The 22,159-nt window shown below is 49.0% G+C and overlaps 1 protein-coding gene across 11 annotated transcripts in view; it reads right to left on the minus strand.

The window, feature by feature from the left end:
• Window positions 1–13,737: 13,737 nt before the first annotated feature.
• The window catches only part of RBFOX2 (RNA binding fox-1 homolog 2), a 174,486-nt gene continuing 166,064 nt past the window's right edge, over window positions 13,738–22,159 (minus strand). For all 11 annotated transcript variants that reach the window (XM_065631209.1, XM_065631218.1, XM_065631199.1 and 8 more), the window contains 2 exons: window positions 21,201–21,273; window positions 13,738–20,041 (listed from right to left, as the gene is read on the minus strand). In XM_065631209.1, the coding sequence (XP_065487281.1) occupies window positions 19,997–20,041; window positions 21,201–21,273 (118 nt within the window). In that variant the 3' untranslated portion in view covers window positions 13,738–19,996. The remainder of the gene's footprint in view (window positions 20,042–21,200; window positions 21,274–22,159) is intronic.

The following is a 22,159-nucleotide window of genomic DNA, read 5'->3' on the forward strand; positions in this document are numbered from 1 at the left end:
GCCTTAGGCAGAATTCTGCATGAGTTTACAATTTTTTAATCCTCTTATACATGCTCCCGAAACCATATTTTAGACATGGCAGCAGCCCTACTGGGACAAGCTGTTAAAAACAACCTGCTGACTTGGTGACTCCGCAGCAGATTAACCAACATGCAAAGACAAAAATTTGCTGATCACTTTGTAACCATTCACAAATGGCTTCAAGGCATGCCCATTCAAAAAAAAAAAAAAAATCAGTAAAACCAGAGCTGCATTACCATCAAAGATCTCTGTACTACACAGGGCTCCCATCTCTGGCACCTTTTTAATTGCAAATTCCCCAGACACCATGTTTTTGTTTTTTTGGTCTTCTGCCTTCCGCTAAGTGCTCCAGTGCTAGTGGCTCAGCTGGTTGGATACAGCTGGTCTGTGGCAGCATCTGCCTGGAAATTGCTGGTCTTAGCCTGCGGTCCTTTTATTCCCTTCCCCGTCAGCTGCAGCAGAGATCTCGCCACACATGGTGGCTCCCTGCCCTAAGCGAATCCATGCTCCTTCTCTGGGTTTCAGTGTTAATTTTCTGTCTGTGATTTTACAGCAAGGGGCAAATTACACTGGATTTATTACCATCCTGAGCAAAAAGGCCAGTGTTTATCTGCTGCTCTTGCAGAGCTACAGCTCGTAGAGTTGAAAGCGGTACATTCACCCCCTCAGCAGGACACACCTGCCCCATCATTGGGGCAGAGAGAGTCCAAATCATAAAAAGTCAGGCAAGGGACAATGCTGGGACCACAGATCAAACAGTCAGAAGAAGAAACGGATCTGCAGATAGACCAGAAAAAGCAGGTAGGTCTTTTGCAGGAAGAAAATGGGTATTTCAAAAGGCTCCCACACTGAGCAGAACCTGGGCTAAAAGGGGATCTTTGGGGTCAGGAGGAGAGTTCAAATGGAAATTTGGGTGGAAACATGGGCAAGTGATTTTGTCAGCTTTTTTTGTTGTGTTCTTTTTTAGTGTTTGTTTCGGGGTTTTGTGGGTTTTGGGTTTTTGTGTGTTTGTTTCTTTAAAAAAGGACTGACGTGAGCAACATCAGAAGTCAGCAGGAAAGTGAAGTCCCAGTCATTCTGACTGTGAGGAATGAGTATGGGAAGCCATTGATTCAACAGCTGCTCTCTTTTCAGGATTATGGGTCCTGCTTTCTGGTGTTTCACTGTATGGACAGAGATGTGCCCCTCACCTGTTGAGCAATGAGCCCAATGTGAGGTTGCTCCAGGTGCCGGCTCTGCAGATCAGCCCGTTCTCTTGGCCTAATTCACAGGGTTATTTAATAGAGGAGTTATTATGAACCTTCACATCCAACCATCTCATTACAGGTTGTGATAAAACCATTATAAGTTCAAGGCTGCTAGCAGCACAGGCAGCTACCAGGCACTACACAAAATATAGGGAAATGTCCACAAGAGGGAGAGTTGGTGCCGGTCTTGACAATGATTTTGTGCAAACGGCACTTTGCTGCCTGGCAATTGTAAGAGAGCCATTCCTCTCGCTTCAGCTCCCCCAGCAGAAATGTTTCCTTCTCCTGTTGATTCCCTTTTCCACATTATTTTCCCAACTCCTCTGGAGGTCTGGAGCACAAGTCTGATGAGGAGCAGTTGAGGGAAATGAGGGAAATGTTTAGCCTGGAGAAAAGGAGGTTGAGGGGAGACCTTCTCGTTGTCTACAACAACCTGAAAGGAGGTCATAGCATGGAGAGTGTTGGTCTCTTCTCTCAAGTAACAAGTGATAGGACAAAAGGAAATGGCCTCAAGTTGCACCAGGGGAGGTTTAGATCAAATATTGGGAAAAAATTGTTCACAGGAAGGGTTGTCAGGCGTTGGAACAGGTTGCCCAGGGAAGTGGTGGAGTCACCATCCATGGAGGTCTTTGAAAGATGAATAGATGAGGGACATGGTTTGGTGACAGTGGTAGGTTAACGGTTGGACTTGACAATCTTAAAAGTCTTTTCCAACCATAATGATTCTATGATTCCTTCTCCAGTCAAACAGTATTTCATCTTCTTTGCATGGGGTATGCTGACAGGCCACACCGTAGAGGCACTAGACATGGTGCTATCAGAAAGATGCTGTGATTAAGATGGTTTCTCTGCTCTCACTGCTGCTATGATCCCTTTTCCTCTTACATTTGTTTTGCTGTATTGGAAGGGCACCCTATGCCAGCTCCAGCACAGGCATCCCCTCCTCTCGCCCAACCCATCACTCAGACACCCCATATTGGCTGCTCTGGGGAGCCCAGTTAGCCTCCATGGGCATGTATATAAAATACCGGCCATTCTTGCTGGGTTCTGTGCTTGACCTCAACACTCCAGGCCTAAAACTAACTCCACATGGGATTTGCAAACCATTTTCCAAAAATAGTTGATGACTACCAGCAACAAGAACCTAGAGGTCTTTGAGCTTCTGCAGGACCAAGCTAACTGTGAGGAAGCACCAGAAGACATCAGTGATGTGGAGATGATGCAGGCTGGGATGGACTGGGAGAGGTGAAACCAAGAGACCCAATGGCCAAAAGAAGTTCCTGCATATGCACAGATTTTTCTTTATGGTTCAAGGCTTGTGTATGCAGCCACATCCAAAGAAGGAGGGAGCAAGCCCCCAGATCATGAGATGACTAATGTAAAGTTTTTTGCATCACAGATGATTTTCCAGGGGGGAAAAAAAAAAAAAAAAAAAAAGAAGCAGCAGCAGTGGGTGTCCTGGAAGCTGCCTGTGTGGTTTAGGGTTGGTGGAATTTTTATCAGGTTCACATGTGGTTCATGAACAATTGAGAGAGCATCGTCAGCTATATGCAAAGGAAAGCACAACGGTAAGTGTGATCTCCTTCCAGAGCTGTCCCTCCCCAGCCAGAGCTGTATTTCCTACAACCTTCTTTATATCAGATTTTTTTGAAATACTGCCCTGGTTAAATATCTGTGTTTAGGAACATTTTTGAGTTTCAGATCTTGCAGAATTAGAAGGACAGGTCATTTTCCCTCTTCCTTTATTTTTCCTCTCCGTTCCTTTTTCTCCTGTTTTCTTTGCCTTGCCCTTTTTGTCTCTTTGCTCAATCTCTGGTAATGTCTGGAGCTGTGAGTAAATTAGAGTCCGAGAACAAGGGGAAGCACCAGCTCCCCAAACCAATGACCTTCCTCCAGCCCACCCTGCCCCAGAGAGACGTCCAGCCTTGGCTTAGTTTCCACTAGTCAGTGGGGGCTGGAGGCACCATAACACACTCTGGCAGCAGCTGATCTCTTCCCTACCTCCTTCCAGCTGTCCTCACATCCACACAGGGAGGAGGCACAGATCAGTGGCCAACCACGTGCAATAGCGGTGACCACCTGCCAACCGCAGGTCCCCACCACCCGTCTCTCCCTTCCCGCTGTCCCCCACACCCTCCACTATGCGGCTTTTCCCAGGGTCGGTCCTCCACCCTGAACAGTCAGGGCTCTTACCTTTAACTTCTCTCTAGCTTATTATTCACACAGCCATGATTTTTGTAATTCTCTGCTCTTGTTAATCTGCGAACAACCCCCAGTCTGTGTTACACTATTCTTCACTGGGCAGCATTTGAAATCCAGAGGCCAGTCCCTGTGTGCATCGCCGAGAGCCCCGCTTCGTGGGGCAGGTTCCTACACTGCTCCCCAGGCAGGGCGAGGAACCCCCGGGCTGTGCAGCATCGGGCTGCGGGGAGGCAGCTGCGCTCCGGGCTGGTGGTTCCCTCCCTGCCCTGGTGCAGGACCCGAGGGTCCACGTTCTGGAGTGTATTAAGGGGTAGAAGGAGATCTGCCTCAGGACCGGCACCGAGAACAAGGTCTCTTATGAAATAGTTTCATCTGAAAGCTAAACGAAACCATGTAGACCCCATGATGCAACTTGGTGCCAGGATCTCAGGAGGCTTTTGGCTTTCCAAGAACCTAAAATAAATATTTTCAGCCTGAGTGAGGTTAACATCAACATTTTATTTCTTTCCTCCGTCTCCATGAATTCACAGGCAAACCAGAAGACACAGTTTGGGCCATCTCAGGGGTGAAATCACAACACCAGCGAACGCTTCTCAAGTGCCCCAGTGAAGTATGAAACTTGTTCCTTTCTTTCTGTCTTTGCCCACGAGTTCTTGCATGATCAGCCTCCCTCCCTCCCTGCAAGAGCATGACTTTCAGTACTCTTGCAGCAGAAAAACATTAAACTACATTTGCCCCAGACCTCCACCATTTTTCACACGCACAGGCCATGCCATGGACCAGGGTGCCGCGTTGCAGAGATGCCTCCAGCACTGCCACGGCACACAGGGGCTGCATCCCACCCACAGCGGGGGGACCCAGGCAGCGTCCTCGGGCAGGGGCATGCTTTCCCTCACCTCCACACACACAGCTGCAAAATCTCCACCATATCCTGGCTTAGAAACTAGCAGAGCAGATTTTTCACAGTGATGAACCCAGGGGAAAAAAGAAAAGGGGGGATATTTTGTGAAGGTTAAACACTCATACCAGCTTTACAGAATCATAGAATCGTTTGGGTTGGAAGAGATCCTCGAGATCATTGAATCCAACTATTAACCTAACTCTGGCACTAAACCGTGTCTCTAAGGACCTCATCTACACGTCTTTCAAACACCTCCAGGGATGGTGACTCAACCACTTCCCTGGGCAGCCTGTTCCAATGCCTGACAACCCTTTCCGTGAAGAAATCGTTCCTTATATGCAACCTAAACCTCCCCTGAAAGTGGAAGTGTTTTGCACTCTCGCCATATATTCCCATCATGCTTAGGCAGATTAGTACTGACTTTTCATTCTTTTTTTTTTTTCTTTTTAAAGCATTTGAAACAAAATAATCTAATTAGAGAATAAATATTTAGCTTGAAATGAGCAGACAGACATTCAAAACCATTTTCTGACATGACAGATGATCTGAAAGGACCTGTGCTGCAGGCATTGTGTGCCATTCAAACCCAATTTAAAAATACATGGCATAGTAGCAAAAATAGACATGACCCTAAGCACAAACATCGCCACGCAGACAAATGTCGCCTGTAAAATGCCATCGGCAATTTGCATGGCAGTCAAACCCGGAGGCAATGGAACAGCATCGCCCACCTCCGTGGGTGCTGTTGTGACAAACCCATGCGAACACCATCGCAGCAACACAGGTGTGTTCCCATGGCAGGGCTTGCCTGGCTGCGCTGGTTTTGGGACCCCAAAGTGGGTTCCAGCCTTTCCTGAAAACCTAAGGGAAATTCCTGTCCCCTTATGCATATGACCTGACCTCCAACTCTTGGCAGGCTCAGAGACACCCAAAACGACTCTTGCTAGCTTTGCCACATCTAAATTATTGTGACATCCAAATGACAGGTGAGAGCCAGGTAATGTGGGAAAATAACCTCTTCACCTTTGCACGCTGAGGAGCTCACGTCGAAACGTTCACACCTCAGAGATGCTGAGGAGCAGGGAGACACAGGAGCTGCATCTCCCCTTTAGCAGCTCTATCTCCAAGCCCACAGGGCACACCTGGAGATGGGCCCACTCCAGAAAGCTTTGGCTCAAACCCTGGTGCTCCTGAAGCAGCCCTGAGATCGCAGCAGAAGGGGATAGAGCCGTGAGCCCAGTGTTGGTGAGAGGGGTTGGGAAACAAGAGCTCAAGGGCTGCACACCACCCATGCAGGGGAAAGCCGCCTCTGAGTGGCCAGAGGAACCTGTACTGGGTCTCCATGGGAGTGAAGGGGTATGAACAGACATATGGATGGCTCCACATGGGAAACACAGCTACAGGCATGACCTGGTGCAGTCAAGAGATAAGAGAGGTGTGCGAGACCTCTGCAGACCCACCTCACTACCCACATTCCGCATGTGGGAGACCAGCAGGGAATTTATGAGGTTAGATACAGAAGGAAAACCCTAAGGGCAGTAGCTCGGGGATGGGAAAATGTGAGTGAGCGAATCACACAGTACCACTGAGCTGCTGTGTCCACATCCCAGGAAAGACATTAACTGAGCATCACAGTGTCTCCACAAGGTCATCCTGATGTCTAACGACCTATGTTTTGATATCAGAAATATTTAAAATCACAATGATGGCAATGAATCCATTTCATGAACATCAATGGCTCCTTGCAGAAATGTTCTCTAGACCACAAATATTAAGGAAGACAACTTCAAGCATGGAGTGCTAGCCCCATTTTTCAAATAGAGGTGATGAGCAGGAATCACCAAGAGGTCATGTGGGCAGAAGGAGGCGATGCCCCCACCCAAAGGACACCAGTCCTTCCACCCCAGCCTGCAGCCTTGGCTGTTAGTGAAGCTAATGGGGCCATCCCTGCTCACGTTTGGAATGAAACTTCACAGATCCCCTTTCTCCTGATCCCTCCTGAAGGCCCCAGTGCCAGAATGCCTCCTCAAGGCTACCTTGCCATGCTCAGTAGGCTATGCCGTCCCTGCAACTTTTGGTCACCCCTTTGACCTAATTTTTAGCATTAGGACTATGCTGGCAGTCCTTTGGTCCTCCAGACCTTCCACCCAGGGGCTTGTTCTCTTTACATGAAGCAGCTGTAATCAGACCAACAGTGGGCCAGGTCTGAGACTGGGTCCTGGGTTTGCTGCTCTTCCCTTGTCAGTGGCTCTCGCAAGACCAGGGAAGGAGACAAGCCAGTCCTGTTCCTGGTGTGACCGCAGACCCTTGGCAATGCAGCAGAGCTCTGGCCTTCCTGCAGACAGAGAGCTGGGAGATCCCCAAGGTATCGCAGACCCAGGTGCCTTACCATGATTTTGTGAGGTGAGGAAAGATAACTCCAAGTTCTGGGGCGTCTCCAGACTGTTTGCAGAAACACTAGTGAAGTAGAAGAGGTGTTAAAAAAATAAATTGTAAAACGAAGGGGAACAATAACTGTTCTGGGTAGAGGAATCCCAGAAACACCAGCGCCGTGACTGTTCTGGTGGGTAACGCAGAGCTCCGGGTGCCCAGGGCGCTGCTGAGTCCTGCAGTCATGTCCAGGGAACCTGCACGCAGAGTAAGTCAACAGGGGATGGTCGGTGCCCTGGGAGGCAGATTAGATTCAGCTTTATTGGTCCTGAGTTCTCCATTTTATCCACATGGGCAGACTGTTGAAATACCACTCAAAATCTGCCTTTCTTCTTTCACTGCCTTGGACAGTCTTATCTGCTCAAGCCCTGTCGTGGGTTATTCCTCTGGGCACGCCCATGGCACATGGTTTCTCTTGACTTAGATGATGAAATGGCACTATTTAAAAGCAATCCTGTTTTCCCCAAAGCCTGGAATCGAGTCCAGAAGCATTTCTGAGCATGAAATTTGGCTCTGGGCACATTAGGACTTTGTCCTGAAGGTATAGCTTGGCTGACAGCAGGCAGAAGTGAAGGGTTTGGAAAGGATAAGTCCCACTCCACAGAGTCCCCAAGCAGCCACCTACCAAAGAGCCAAGGAGTTGGGGCAGCATAGCAGAGGTCAAAGCACAGGACCTGATCATTTGCAATGCAAAGAGAGGAGATTCACCCATCACCTCTTCTCTCCTCCTGGCAACTCTCATTCTATTTTGGGCACAAAATGCTCAGACTCACTGCTGGTAACTGATCTAGAAAAGTGTGGCCCCAGGAGATTGCAGTCGCAGGGATGGAATCTGGTGGACGCATGTGATGAGCAAAATCTCCAGGTTTGCTCCAGGAAGGTACAGAACAAGGATCTGGCTGGTTTTCAAGATATGCTTTCCACCAGCCCAAGGCACATGGGGAGACAGTCCCTCTGCCAGGATCACAGCCTTGGCAGTGCCCGTAAGGGTGCCGGCTCCCTGCCTCCTCCGTACCTTTGGGATCCCTCAGCTGTGAGGGTCCCCACTAAAGGCTCAAGGGAACACAGAGCCACAAAAGGGCAGCGGAAAAATCGAGTATCTCGCATCTTCCCAGGAGGACCCAAGTATAAACCCTCTGTGCATCTGCCCAGTTCCACGCAGGGCTGGGCACTGCTGCCCTGCAGGGACAACTGGGCTCTTGGCTCTTCACCACGGCCGCTCAGGACTTGTCCCCAGTGCCATCAGCCACTGGCAGGGAGAAGGATGCTCAGCCAAGGTGTTTCTCACAGGACCCCATTGTTTTTGTCAAGGTGTTTCATTTCTAGTGGAGAGGCGTGGGGAAAACACAGCTGCCAGGGACTTGCAAGTATGATGAGAGCATGCCAAAGATGGGCAAGACTCCAGAGCACTAATTTATTTTTCTATTGCCCACCTGGTGGGGAAGGGGTCAGTTTCCTTTTTGCAATAAGAGAAACCAGGGGAGGCTTGCTTTTCACCCCCAACCACAACTCAAACACTCACAATGCTTTTTCTGCTCTCAGAATAAGAAACATTTAAATGCATGAGCAAAGGATGAAAAATGGCAAACAAAGGTCCTGGGTCGCCAAGCGGTGATTCACCACCGCCGAGAGAAAATCTCCCCTGTTCCCTGCCACGCCAGGTCACGCCTGGCCTGCAAGTCACAGCGAGTTTTCTGAAGGTGCCAGGATGTGCCCCCCTGAGGCATCCGCTTGGGAGGGCTGGTGTGGCCCTGACCACCCCAGGACATCAATGGGAGCCATGGAGTGGTCACTGCTCCCGTGACCTGAGCAGCTCCAGCAAGGTGCAAATGCGAACGTTCCCTGGGGAGAACTTTGGCCTCAGCTTCCTCTTGTTTTTTTGTATTGAGGGCACCCTTCCTCAAAGAAATGTGATGTGCTTGAGAGCTTGAAGGCTCCAGGTTTGAACAGAGCAAACCCAGGATGCCTGGCATCCCATCCCTGGGGTTATTTATGATCCCTTACAGCTGCCACCCGCACACTGCTCCCTGGGGAGATAACCAGAGCAAGGTCCCTTAGCTCCACCTGTGGGGTTTCTTCCCAGTTTTGGCATGAGGACACTGACTGATGGCGAGGAAGGGTTTCACTGTGCCCCACAGCTCTCCAGTAATGGTGGGGACCAGTGACTTGCCAAAATTCATGCCGCTTAGCAGAAAGGCCCATGGTACTTACTCGTGCTGGTGTTGACTGGTCCTGATTCCATATTGCAAGGGGCATTAAGTGCCACCAAGAAGCCCATGGGAATGGCACATTTCACTCAACCTTGCAGTTATTCTGGGTATCTGCTCCTTTCAAGTCAAAGCTATTTGAGAGCTCAGGGCTGAAGAGATTTTTTACACAGCCACCCAGTGACCTGAATTGCCGAGCGGGGCCCTGCCTGGCCTCCCCTCAGAGCTAACAACCCTCTCAACCACAGCGGAACCCGGATCTTAACCAGGGATGAGTTGGCTTCACAACTAGCTGTAATCTACATTGCTTCAAGGCTGAGTCTCACCCAGCTTGACCCTGAGGAGTGTTTTGAACTCATCTCTTCAGACCTCTGGCTGTATAGGCTCTCGGCTTGGTGCCAGTTGTGCCATGGCATTAATGGTGAGTGAGGGCGATCCCACACCATGAACCCCATCACCAGTCCATGAAGGAGAAATAAGAGTGTTATCACTGGGTCAGAGCCCTGCAGCCAGCTCAACCCTCACCCACCAAGGCAAGCATGCAAGCTCAGCAGCCACCAGCTTTCCCTCAACACCGAATCCTCCATTTACCCCAAATTTTTTGTTCAGTGCCCCCCCAACATAGGCATGGAGTATCCTACCACCTGCAAACATTTTGCATGAGATGATGCTGGTTTTCTCTTTTCCTTTCTCACTCCCCAAAGCCCCACAGCTGAGCAGTTCGGCAGAGCAGGCAGTTCACCCCGATGCCTGCACACGTTTGCACGGGGGCGAGCAGAAATCCCCCCCCAGCGTCCCACTCTCAGGGCTCTGGCGTCTGCCCTTTGCCAGGGTAGACCTGCCTCTGTGCACAGCGAAAGCACAGGGACAGCCAGCGGCATCTCGCCTACACGAGCTGTGCTCGGCCAAAAGCGGGAGCTATTTCTGGAGAGCAGCTTCTCTTGGAGCAGCAGAACCAGGGTGCAGTGACCGAAAAAGAAAAGCCCCAGTATTTCAAACGCAAAGCGAGGTTTCCCACTCTCCCCCTAGGGAGGATGGATGACATCCTTGCAAAAATAAGAAAGGACTGCAGCGCTCTGCAGCAGGAGGGCTCCAGACGAGCGCTAAGGCTATTTCAATAAAAGCGTAAACACGCCAGATTTGCTGTTGTTGCAGAGCTCTGTGAAATCGGTGATTTCTGAGCGGAGTTCAGCTGGAGAGCGTTGGTGCTATAAAAAGCAAAGTGACTTTGGGCTTTGATGCTTCCTCCTGACACACAAAAAGGTGATTTGTGATTCAAAAGATGAGGAATTTATCATCAAAAGGAGCTGGGACAGAACTCAATGTTTACCCGTGGAAGAACTAGACAGGCACTGAAAGCAGATATATTTATACCCATCCATTAATAAAAGAAGCCAAGTCAACCATACCTTTGTGCTAAAGTTAGAGCACAGCACTCAGCATGCCCTTAAAAAGGCAAGAAAGTTTCCGCAAACTGGGACAGCTGGTCCCGGTGCCGGTTCTGCGCATCCCCTGGGTGCCGGCGCTGCGCAGGGGCTCCCGGCACTGTGCGCTGCAGCGGGAAAGGAGCCCAGCACTGCGAGGCTTCTCCGAGCCAGAAGGCTGAGTCCCAGAATCTGGTCACGGGCTGGTGGCCACAGCACCTCAGGAGCCAAACAGTCCCTGCTACACCTTCGGAGACCTGCAGGAGCAGTGTGACTCTTCCACAGAAACAAAAAACCTTCCAGTTTTAACTCCAGTACCCTGTCTGCTTCCCCGGTCATGGGGCTCACACAAGCCAGGAGCCTTCACCTCTGCTGCAGGAGAAGAGATGATGGCATGCTGGTGGCAGCACACTTGGGCTGGCCCTGGGGATGAGGACTCAGTTCGTGGGGCTGTCTCCATCAGTTAGCAGAGGGAAGAGGAGCAGCACCCGAGGGTTACAGGTTTGGGCTGTTCCTGAAGAGTCAGTGCGAGTCAGGGAGAACAGAGCACGCAGGACGGTAGACAGTTCATCCTCAATGAGATGAGCAATAGGGCTGGCCAGCGAGAGTCACTGGAAGCTCCTGGGTTAGGATTTGATATTTAGAAATGCTTGAGAAATAAGTGCGTGCAGCAAGTCCCTTAACCCACAGATAAGGCTGAAGTTGTCTGGCTTCACCTCCCAAGCGCTGGGGTATGTTACAACACTGCCGGGTAGGAAAGCCCTAGAAAAGTCACACCTTCGTTCCTTTCAAGGTGCTTCTAGAAAGCAATGAATTGTCCGTCTTGACAAATAAACAGATGAGCTCTTGCAGTCGTTTCCCTGCTTTCCCTCTTTCCAGCCCTTGAACCACACTGGAAGCTCTTTGCTGAACCTCTCTCCCAGTTCATCTTGAGCTGCAGGAGCCGGTGCTGGACATGCTATGCCAGAAATGATCATGCTTTAAACCAAGAACGACAACAAAAAATACATCTTGTCTGAGTCAAAGTTAAGCGCACTGCGGTTTTTCTTCTCCACACCTCAGTGAAACAGCCACAAGTGACAAGCAACCCTGGTCTGTGCAGTGAAGAAAACAGGGCTGCGGGCAAGCACCGGCGGCCATGGGCCACCTCCCACCTTCCAGAACGTGACCAAGTTGTTGGCACGTCAGAATGCATTTCGCTTCCTGGCTCATGCTGAAGATGCTACAGTTACATGAACCTGACTGACCTTTGAACAAGACATGGGACTGGATGACCTCCACGGGTCTCTCCCAACCCGAATTATTGCACAATTTCTATAAAGACAGAAAGGAAGGATGCAAATAACTCTCCCTCCCACACCAGCCGCTAAGCTTTCCCATCAGCAGGATGCTTAGGCTGCTGTCCCTGTGTCAGCACAGTCAATAGCAGGCCAGCAGCAAAACCCCGAGCACGGGTCAGCCCCACCTCAGAGATCGGGGCTTCTTCCTGAGCTTTCAGGCTCAAACCTTCTGACACAGCTTGTCAGTGCCAGACTAAGACACCGCCTTAGCAGTCACGCTAGCCTCACCCTTGAGCTCTTCTCCAAATTCAATTTGAACTTATAAATCAGTTCAGTACAATCCAAACAATGCTTCCCAGCAAACGTTATCATTTGTTGACTACATCCTCACCACGCAGCTGCCAAATGTAGCCGTGCAGCACAGGAATTCACATTCGGCAACCACGTTGCTGGACCTCGGGCTGGCATCAAGCCCTGTGGCCTGGAGCCCATGTCCAGGTTGTTACCAAACCCTCTTCAGATGTACTTCCAACGTGACAGTGGTGCCCTCACTCAGTGGATGCTGCCTTCACACACTGAAATGTGCACGGTGGCTTGCAGTCAGCTGTGACTGACTCGTGTGGTTTGTCTGTTTTATTATAATTTTTTATAGCTTATAGAAGGACAACGTATGGAATCAGCAGCATCTGTTTCCTCAGCCAACTTGCAGTCCATTCCAAGAACCCGTGTCAGCTTCATCTGATGAGCTCTTGGTAAACCCTTGTTGAGCAATGCAATATTTTTACACCACTTTTAACGACTTATTAGTGAATTCCAGGGATCAGCCATTTTCTGGTTTTGCCTGGAAATGACGGGTGGCTGGAAGACCTAGTGTCCCCGCTTCTCTTTTGAAGCGTACCTCTGCGCTGCCTTCCTCCCCGCGCAGCCAAGCTTTGTTTCCAGACCTCTCCCAGCCTCAGCGATCCAGAGCCCTTTAACCAGCTCTTCCAGAATTTTATTCAGCCCTGGTTTCCAGGCATCTAATTTTAGCAGTTACTGTTCAACATCCTCTCAAGTTACTGTTAGAATGAAATGAGGGTCATCTGACAGGAACACATTGCAGCTCCTTGGTAAATACTGGGGAGGAATGCTTAAAGAGCTCGCGCGCCTTCCTGCATTGTTATCAACAATCCTGCCAACCTGGGACACACCTGATCCCAAACCTTTTGTTCCTGGTACCTGCATTTCCAAAAGCAATATGAAAATCCTGGCTGGCCTCAGTTGTACTAGGCATATTTCACCGTATCATTTTGCTCAGTTCTGATTTTCCATAATTACTTGCAAATTGACCACAGGGATTTATTATTTGTTATTTTTAGGATCATTTCAGCAGAAAAGGCATCTGATGATACGGATATATATTTGCAGGACAAATTTCACTAGAGGATCTCTAAGCACATTGTAGAATGTGCATGGATTTCTGCTTGTCTGCAGTGACACTCCTTTTACAGGCAGCAGGACAACAGGAGTAGTGATTACAAGAAATGTCTAAACTCCCAGAGGAAATTTATTCCAAGCACAGGAACACCGGCTTCCAGTTGCGCGTGTTAACTATTAAACCTGTGCTAACACAGACAGCGGGGAGTTAGCTACACAGGCATTAAAGAAAATGCTGATGCTGTAATTTGAAATGGTTGTCTCTCCTTCCACACTAACAGGTTCAAACACAGACTAGGCTTAGAGAGGAAAAAAAAAAAGGGGAAGGGGGGGCATCTTATCAAATACCAAACAAATGGCCCTCTTCTGCTAATAAGCAGCAATGGGAAAGGATGGCAGGGAAAGGCGTGGGGTTACAGAGAGCTCAGTGTGTGGACAGACAGGGCTGGGATTTTTTTGCCAGCCCCACCAAGGCTTCGCCCTTGGTCTCCCAGCTCCTTCTTCACACCAGCATCCATCCCCTCTGTATGTTTCACCTGCCAGGGACATGGCAACAGTGAAATTCATCCAGATGTGCTGAAAAACAATGACACACAGGAGCCAGCAGACTGGTGTTTCTCTCTTTTATTTAAAAACAGTGCTTCATTACCATTTGCAAAGGGTTAGGAAGGGTTTCCCCCCTTGCTTAGAGTTTATAAAAGCCAGCAACATGATCAATAATTTATACACATGGATAGTAATACAAAAAAAAGGAATAAAAGCTAAAGATCTAACTACTCCGACCTTCACAATTCCAGCTACTTGATAATAATAGGAATAACCCAATGAATACTGTATGGTCTGAAAGCTACTATACAATATGATACTTAACGAGGGAGGGCGGGAAGTTAGAGGCTGTCACAAAGCCCTGGGATGCAGATACTGCTTCTCCAGAGTCAGCAGGGAAATGGGACCCTGGGCAAGCGGCTCGGGCGTCCTAGGAAATGATCCAGGGGAAGGGAACGCATCCCACTCGGGGCACGTCCTGTTCCCCGGCGGTACCTGGCAATGGGAGGTGCTGGGGAGACCGCGTGAAGGGGCAAGTCCATCGCTGCTAGTGGAGGTGCTGCGGCATCTCAGCCTTGCACTGAAAATCTCCAAGTCTCAAGTAGATCAGCCTGTGAGGTCAGTAAAATACTCCGCCAGCTCCGTATCGCTCTACAGCCCAGGTTCTCATTTGCTATCAGCCCCACATTTTAGCTCCGGCTATTTACAAGCAGGATTTATCATATTAAAATTTTAAAAAGAAAAAAAAAAAGAAAAAACTCAAAACCAAATCATATCCCCTGGGGTAAAAGAGGATTATTTCGTCACTTGATAATGCAGCCAAACCAAGCTGCCAAAACTACAACACGCGCACACACACAAAATACTGTGAACAGAAAAAAATAGAAAAACATGACCAAAACTGAGGCTATTAATGTGGGAGGCCCAATTTCTGTAAGGAATTCACTCCTCAGGGACGCAACAAGCCCCTCCACCAGCAGAGAACTGGGAATCTGGCAAGAGATTTATTGACTCACTTCAGAGAAAAAAAAAAGAAAAAAGAAAAAAGAAAAAACATTCCTAAGATGAACCAGCATTTTGCTGACTGTCAGCTAAATGAATATTCAGGTGGACGGCTTTAAACACCAGCAATCTCCTGGTGAAATCACGCAAGATTTTTGGCTGATGAGTTCTTGCTCTACCACAATTCAGGAGGCAGTGGGGGAAGCCTGTCTCCCGCACAAGCCTGGACCAGCTGCAGGCTGCCACCCAGAGAGGACAACCGCCGGCAAGAAGTTGCCTTCCAAGGTTAACAGCAGCAACAGAGACGGAACTTGGACATCCCAAGTCCCCTTGAGGCTGCCATCAAAGCAGGTGCTGCAGCGGGATGGGGGCTTATCCTGCCAACTCCTGGCTAGAGGGAAAAGTACCGGGGAGAAACCCCAGAGCCTGCTTGATAAGGGCCCCATTTTGTGCTCTGGCTATCAGACTCCTGCTTGCCTTGTTGACTGGAGTTTTCATTGTAGAAGAGAAGTTTACCGGGGTTGGAGGGCGGAGAGGGCAATCAGTAAGGTGGGGGTGGAGGGAAGGGGCTTTTTAGACATTAACATCACCAAAAATAGTGTTTTATGCAACCAAGAATCAAGTCTCACTGGTGTATACTACAAAATGTTTGACATTTTCCAAGAGCATGACAAAAGAAAAACACAAGTAAGTTTACATTGGATGTTCATCTTGTTCGCTAAGTTGGGTGGGCTTTTTTTTCCCCCTCCTATTGTAAAACAGTGCAAACAGGTAACAGACTCTAAAAATTGCCCCTCTGCACCAAGGGCAGCATTCCCTGACCCTGCCAGGCTGGAGGGCCGCAAGCTGCCTGCCACGCCACCCACGGGCTTTCCCTTTGGAGCCAGACTCAGCAAAAGCACTCCCCAGAGCTGTTTTTTGGTTTTCCCTTTATTGAATTCCTAAGCGCTCCCCCAATCTGTTCTTCAGTTGCCTCCTTCTCTGGGGCCAGGATGGGAAGATACAGATAGAGGTGAGTAGGGGACTAATGAGGCTCTGGTTTTTTTTATTCCTCTGCTTTGTATTCCTCGCTGCCGAAGCTCTGGGTGCTGGAATTGAAATCCCAGCAGCCAGGTCTCTTTTTGGGCAAGGAAATGGTTTAATTAACCGTTTCACAACTAGCACTCGAGCCAGCGATTCAGATAATCCTCCTCAGCTCTTGCTGTGTGCTTCACATCCACAGATCTCGCAACGGGTGAGAACAGGGGATAAACTTTCACTTCACTTTAGGGATGGGGAAGCAAAGTCTAGAGCAGCAACAACTGCTCCATGATGACCCTTGAGGGTCACTGACAGAGCCCTGACCAAAACACAGGTCTCCGACTCCTGAGCTCACGTACTCCCGGGCACTGGAACAGCCCAGTCACAGCTCGTTTAAAACATGGCTCTGTCTGAACTCATGACACAGGATCCATGTAACTGCTTAACCTGGGAATAGCTGGCTATAGTAGGTTCATACTGACCTCTGTGGTGGCTCCAGGTCCTGTCATGGCTTTTCTTAGAAAAGGTAACCCACCTCCAACAGTGCAGCCTCCCTAGTGTGGGGACAGTTACAACAGTTTGCTAACATGCTGGGCATCAATGTAGCTTATTCCCGGTAGGGAACATGCTATACCAGTAGAAGTCATCTATGTACCAGCACGACTGTACCCACAAGGAAAGACAGACCAGCACATTAAATAAATCAATTCTTCAATCCCAAAATTTTATCAGTGTAATATCACGTGCTGGCCAGACCTATTGCAAGACAGTACAAACAGCAACACTTAATGAAATGTACCTTCCTCTACTTGAAGAGGAATCCCAGATGCCACCAGACTAGAAGGTGACAAACAGCAAACTATTTGCCAGGCTGCCTGTGCGGTTTCCCTCGGAAAGCCAAGGCCCGCTTTGCGAGGGACCTGTGACTGCAGACCCATCTCAGGGACAAGCACTAGCTGCCATCGGTCAAACAAGTCAGGGCCCAGTTTAATTCATTAAGTGTAATTCATTTTGCATAGGGAGATATAGGCTTTGTCCTCACTTCTTCAGAAGATTGATATAGCCACGGCTTGGCTGCTCTAATGCATCTCAAGCCAGTTCACAACATATCTGAGTGAAACCAGAGCTGTTGTTTGCCAAGAGGGAAGAAAGGCTGAAGGGCTCTCCTGCCACAGCACAACGCTCACTGGAGAAACCTCGCCGTGAAATTCCAGCTAGTGTGCAAGTTTTTGGGAGGTGTGGTGCTCCTGAGACCTGGAACCAGCAAGCTACCTCTGTCCCCTTGCCATGCACATGTCCTGGTGTCCCCTCTGCAGCTCACTGCTGCGAGCAGGCAGCCGGGCTATCGGCAACCTGACTCGGCGGGGATCTTACAGCATTAACTATGGAGCTGGGGAGACACCGGCTGGTTAACGCACCGCAAGAGCCTGGCAGGGAGCAACCAGAGCAGGTCGGGCTCAGATACAAGAGGAATCAGGTTGGATGGTCTGAAGCGGGTATTACTCGGAGATCGTATCTCAGGAGACCACAGCCCCGCAAAGGTTGGGCGCTTCTGCACTAAACCCCTCGTGCTTCTAATATACTTGGGTGGGCTGAAGCTGCCATGCATAGACTCTGCTCAGACGCAGAAATGGGGCTGGACCCCACACTCCCAGAGAGGCCAAGTGGCAGGGGGGGGATTGCAGGCAGCACTGCCAGGGCACGGGAAGGTACTCGGGGAGGGAGAATCTGGATTTCGGGAGCTGCAGTCAGAACCAGCTGAACTGAAAGGCAAGAAAGGGGCAGAGGGGCCGGCAGCCGCCCCTGCCGGGCTCTGCCAGCTGCGCTCCCCTCGCTCGCAGCCTGCAGACCTGCTGCACGAGGAACCGCCTGCGGGGACAGGACGGGAAGGGGTGGCCTCACTCAGCCTCTCTGCCCCACAGGTGGGTAGAAACAAGTCCAGTAGAGGCTTTTGCTGCATCTCAGCTCCAGAAGTCCCCTGGCTCCCCTGCGGTGGAAATGGCTCCCCTTGGATATGACTATTTCTACCACAAGTCCTCCCTCCCCTGCCCCAATAAAACAGCAAAAGCCCCCAAACGCCCCGAGTCCCCCTCAGTTCCTAGATTTTGTGAAAGCCCCAATGCCTTGTTCCCCCCTCCCCATTTTCAAGCTAACTAAAATATTTATATACAAACAACAAAAAAATTGTCATAACAGCAACAAACCAAACTTTGGCTTGGAAAAGAAAAGTTAAAAACCAACAACAAAACCAACAAAGAAAATAAAAGGTGGCCAACAGGCTGGCAGTTTGGTGTCCCCTTTATCTAGCTATTCCTCCAGAAAATCAATAGCTTCAGGGTCTCTAGCTTAACTAATGGCTTCCCCATCCTTTCCATTTGAGGTGCCTCCTCTCTGCTGCGCAGAGAGGCCACGTGTATCACTGGGGAAGACCAAAACCAAAAATATGTGGTTGTGCGTGGCTAGGCCAGGACACCTCCCCGGGAGCTCTGCTTGTCGACATCACTTAGTGTTAAATGCGGGAGGTTTCCTATTCTGGTATCAGCAGTAGATGGAGAAGCAGGTGTAGTGCTGGAGTTGGAGAGGCTCCACCAACAAACCCACACTCCAAACAGCCCTCTGTGGGGTGAGCTCACCCCAGTACCAATAGATGGAGTCGAAGCAGCTTAATAAAACTGCGCTTCTGCATTTCTCTAACCTGTGGTTAGAGACCCTGCCTCTGAGCACTGGGGCTTACTGGGAGCATTCTAGGAGCCAGCAGCTGAGCGGGGAGGTCTGGAGAGCAGCAGCTCTCCCTCAACGTGGCTCACACAGTCATCTAAAAACGCTGACTTTGAAACACTCCAATCACTGTATGTGAGAGCAGAAGGGAGATGGTCTTGGGAGTCATGGAGTCCTCCCTTCAATAGTCTCTCTGCTTCCAAATCTTCTAATATGTAGTGTCTATATGGACTCAGCAGACCAGGTGCACAACATTCTATGAGAGGCTGGGCAAAACAGACCCCAGGGCTCCAACGCAACTATGTAAGGGCCTGAAATAGCTTGTGGTGGGAAGTTCCTATGAATTCAGAGCTTGCAAAAACTGCTTCTGCCTCCCCTTAAACTCCTGACCAAACCAAAACTATTTCAGGATCACGTTTAAAGACTCTTCCCCCACTCAAACCCACGTTTGCCCCTCGCCTCAGCAGCTTATAGATGACTTGTTTTTCCTCACTCATTTTAAACAGATTACTTGCAAAAGTGCCGGAGCAGCTCAGGATGAACAGGAGGAGAGACCTTGCAGGCTGGACCTCGGAAGACCCGAGCATGGTGCTGATGCAGGGTTCTTCAGCTAGATTTCTTCCTCTATAAGGCTGCACACGTTTCACTTCTGCAAGTTTAACCTCTTGCTGTCTGCAACAGAGGTGCTCTGTGTGATGCTGCATTGCATCTGCCACTCCTTGAGGAAAGAAGGGGAGGGAAGGGACAGCGAGGGACAAAGATCTTGAAAAGGAGGAAGAAAAACTAAGATAATTACAGCCACCAGCAATGGACAACAATCATCTAGAATAAGTCACGTGTGTGTGGGAAAGATCATCCTCATCAAAAACTCCTTTTGAAGTTCTTGTCCCCTGTACAGCAGAGAACAGCCGAAGTCTTTGGGCAGGTTGAGGAAATCTTCTCTTGATAAGTCTTAAATTCTGACACTGCTGAAACTGTCCCAAACCTGTGCACGTCAGATGGTGATAAAAATGAGGAAAGTCTCTGCATTTCCCCCATTTCCAAATGTAAATGACTATTTCCCACCAGCATTTAGGTCTCAGCCACAGCATGCTTCCTTCTGCAGACCAGAAACATGGCAGGTGGAGACTTCTCCCTCACGTATTCCTGTCTCACAGGCACCAAGCACCAGACCCAGGGAAGTAACTCTGTCTGCGTGTTCCTGATTAATTGTATGATATCAGTTTCTAACAGCTTTCCTTAGCACTAATCACCTTTTCCGTGATTGGTAGGATAAGCTATGCACCAACATACAGACACGGAAATGCATTCTTTTTACCACAGTTAAAAAAACCCCAAAAATTAAAACAACAACAAAAAAAAGCACAATCTTTGGAACAAAAGAATTAAAGGCAGAAATTTAAAGGAAAAAAAAATACATATTCAAAGAACATAGTGAGGTATAAAAAAGTATTTTCTCTTTTTTTTTTGTTTATGTTTTTCCTCCTTGTCTTGCTATAGAGTTCCTCTACTAGTAAATATTGCAATAGCCAGGCCTCATGAACTGGGGGGGCTGTCCCACTTGCAGGGGGCTCACGTCACTTCAGTAGGGGGCAAATCGGCTGTAGCCACCTCGGTATAAACTCGCCTGTAGAAATTAAATGAGAAAAGAAGAGATCGTTAGGAGACGCACTGTGAAGAAACACTCAGGACAGCATCTGAATGCTCTCAGAAGGACTAACAGACATGCCCCGGCACTGACCTGTCACCATCAGCACCTCTAAGAAGCAAGAGAGGAGAACCTTGCCTGTGAAACCAGAGACATGGCTCAGAAGGACATGTTCATGACCAGCCAGCTGGAGGTAAATTTGCCAAGTCTTGGTCAAAGGGAGTTCAGTACCAGAGATGGGACTCATGAGTCCTAGTCTCTGAGCCAGTTGTCTAGGCTGTCTTTACAGACAGCAGAGACCAGGACTTCTAAGATACTCTTCACCTCACCTTAAGGTAAAGGTCTAAAATAGACACGATGACCTGGTATCCTAGAAGTACCTGCTTTTCCTTCATTGACCCCAAAGAGAATCCACATGATGAGCTGAGGCTCAAACGGAGGTGCTACACTGCAGATATCTATATTTAGGTGTCTTTTTCTCTGAACACATTTGTATTCCAGCCTTTGCAACAACACAGATACTGCACTAGCTAACAGCAGATGGGCAAGCATGTGTTTTCAGCAATCTGCTGCACTTCCCTCTTATGCCAGAACCACCTCATTCCTGCCCTTGCATAACTACTGCTGGCAGGCAGGACACCGCATCCTTCCATTAGCGGAAGAGGGAAGCAAGTGGAGCAGCTTTGCTGCAAGATGCTACAAGAAAAACTTAGTCCCTTGCTTCCTTGAACTGATTTCTCAACATGCAACATGAACCATAAAGTTAAAGAAAATGGCAAGACAGGGTGTCTTTACATCTCTACCTACTGCTGATTTTTGTTCTATGTATCACCTTGATACAGCTCTACTGAATTCACCACTGAATGACACTTTGGGTCATTCTTCTACCACCTCCTTTGTACTAGGTGATGTGCAAGACCAAGTAATAACTGGTCCCCTACAACCTGGCTCCTTTCCTAGTGCACACACACACATGAATGCAGAACAACTAGGAACTCAAGCACTGCAGCTAAGGGCTTTCTCCCTCAACAAAAAAAAAAAAGCTTTTCTGGATGAAGTTTCATTACTTGATAAGCAGTAAACGGCTGTTCCCCATACTGGAAATGAGAAATAGCACAAGAAAGAAAATCCCACTTACCACAGCGCCAACTCCGTAGCTAGCGGCAGGGGCAAGGGCATGGTAAGGATCTGCTGTGTACACCCTGCCATAACTGAAGAGAGGGAAAACAAAACATAAAGAGAAAAAAAGAGTCACCTCAAGGACAGAGAAACAGCTGTCTCACCACAGGCAATGGAAGAAGCAGCATGCCCTTCTACACACATGTATGCATACATGCACACACATGCACGCAGGCAGCCCCTCTTCGAAGAGATCCTACGGGCATGTTGCCATGCATCATATGAGATGGGCAAGAGAACGGCCTGCAAGGAGGAATGTGGCAGAAACCATGAGTTCGACCTGTAGGAAAGAGGTGAGCACCTTTGAAATGACAGCTAATGCATCCCTTACCTCGCGTGATGCAATTTGGGAGGAGAGTGACTGCTGGCACTAGCGCTACTGGCACAGTAACAGCTGCTAAATGGAAAGCAGTGAGGGATTCTCCAGAATGAGAAGGGAGTATAAATTTTCATGGTCTCGCATGTGCTAGGATTAAAATATGGCCTTGCTGCATAGGAGATGAAAAACCTTAAGGCAAGCACCATGATGATGATAATCCTTTGTATCTATACAGAGCTGCATGTTAAAGCATTCTTGAGTACGGTATTAGCTGAGCAATTTTTACTTTATGGATGGCGAGAGAAAAGCACCCGGTGATTAACCGGCCTGCTCAGAGTCGCAGAGCAAGGAGCTGGCAAGGCGCACCAGGTCTTTGGACTCCGAGGCCATAACCACACTGGCTCCTTTGTGCAGAGAATCACAAGGATAGGGAAGAGGCCAGGGTTTGTGCCAGCTCACATACACCGGAGGGCAATACTGCCCGGGAACAGAGAGACAAACCGTGCATTCACGTCTTTCACGTCGCGTTGTGCATGCATGTGTGCGTATGCGAGTACGACAAAGAAACAGGAAAAGAAGTATTGTGATGGACCAATGCT

Source organism: Caloenas nicobarica, chromosome 1 (genome assembly GCF_036013445.1).
Source record: "Caloenas nicobarica isolate bCalNic1 chromosome 1, bCalNic1.hap1, whole genome shotgun sequence".
Classification (NCBI taxonomy): Eukaryota; Metazoa; Chordata; class Aves; order Columbiformes; family Columbidae; genus Caloenas; species Caloenas nicobarica.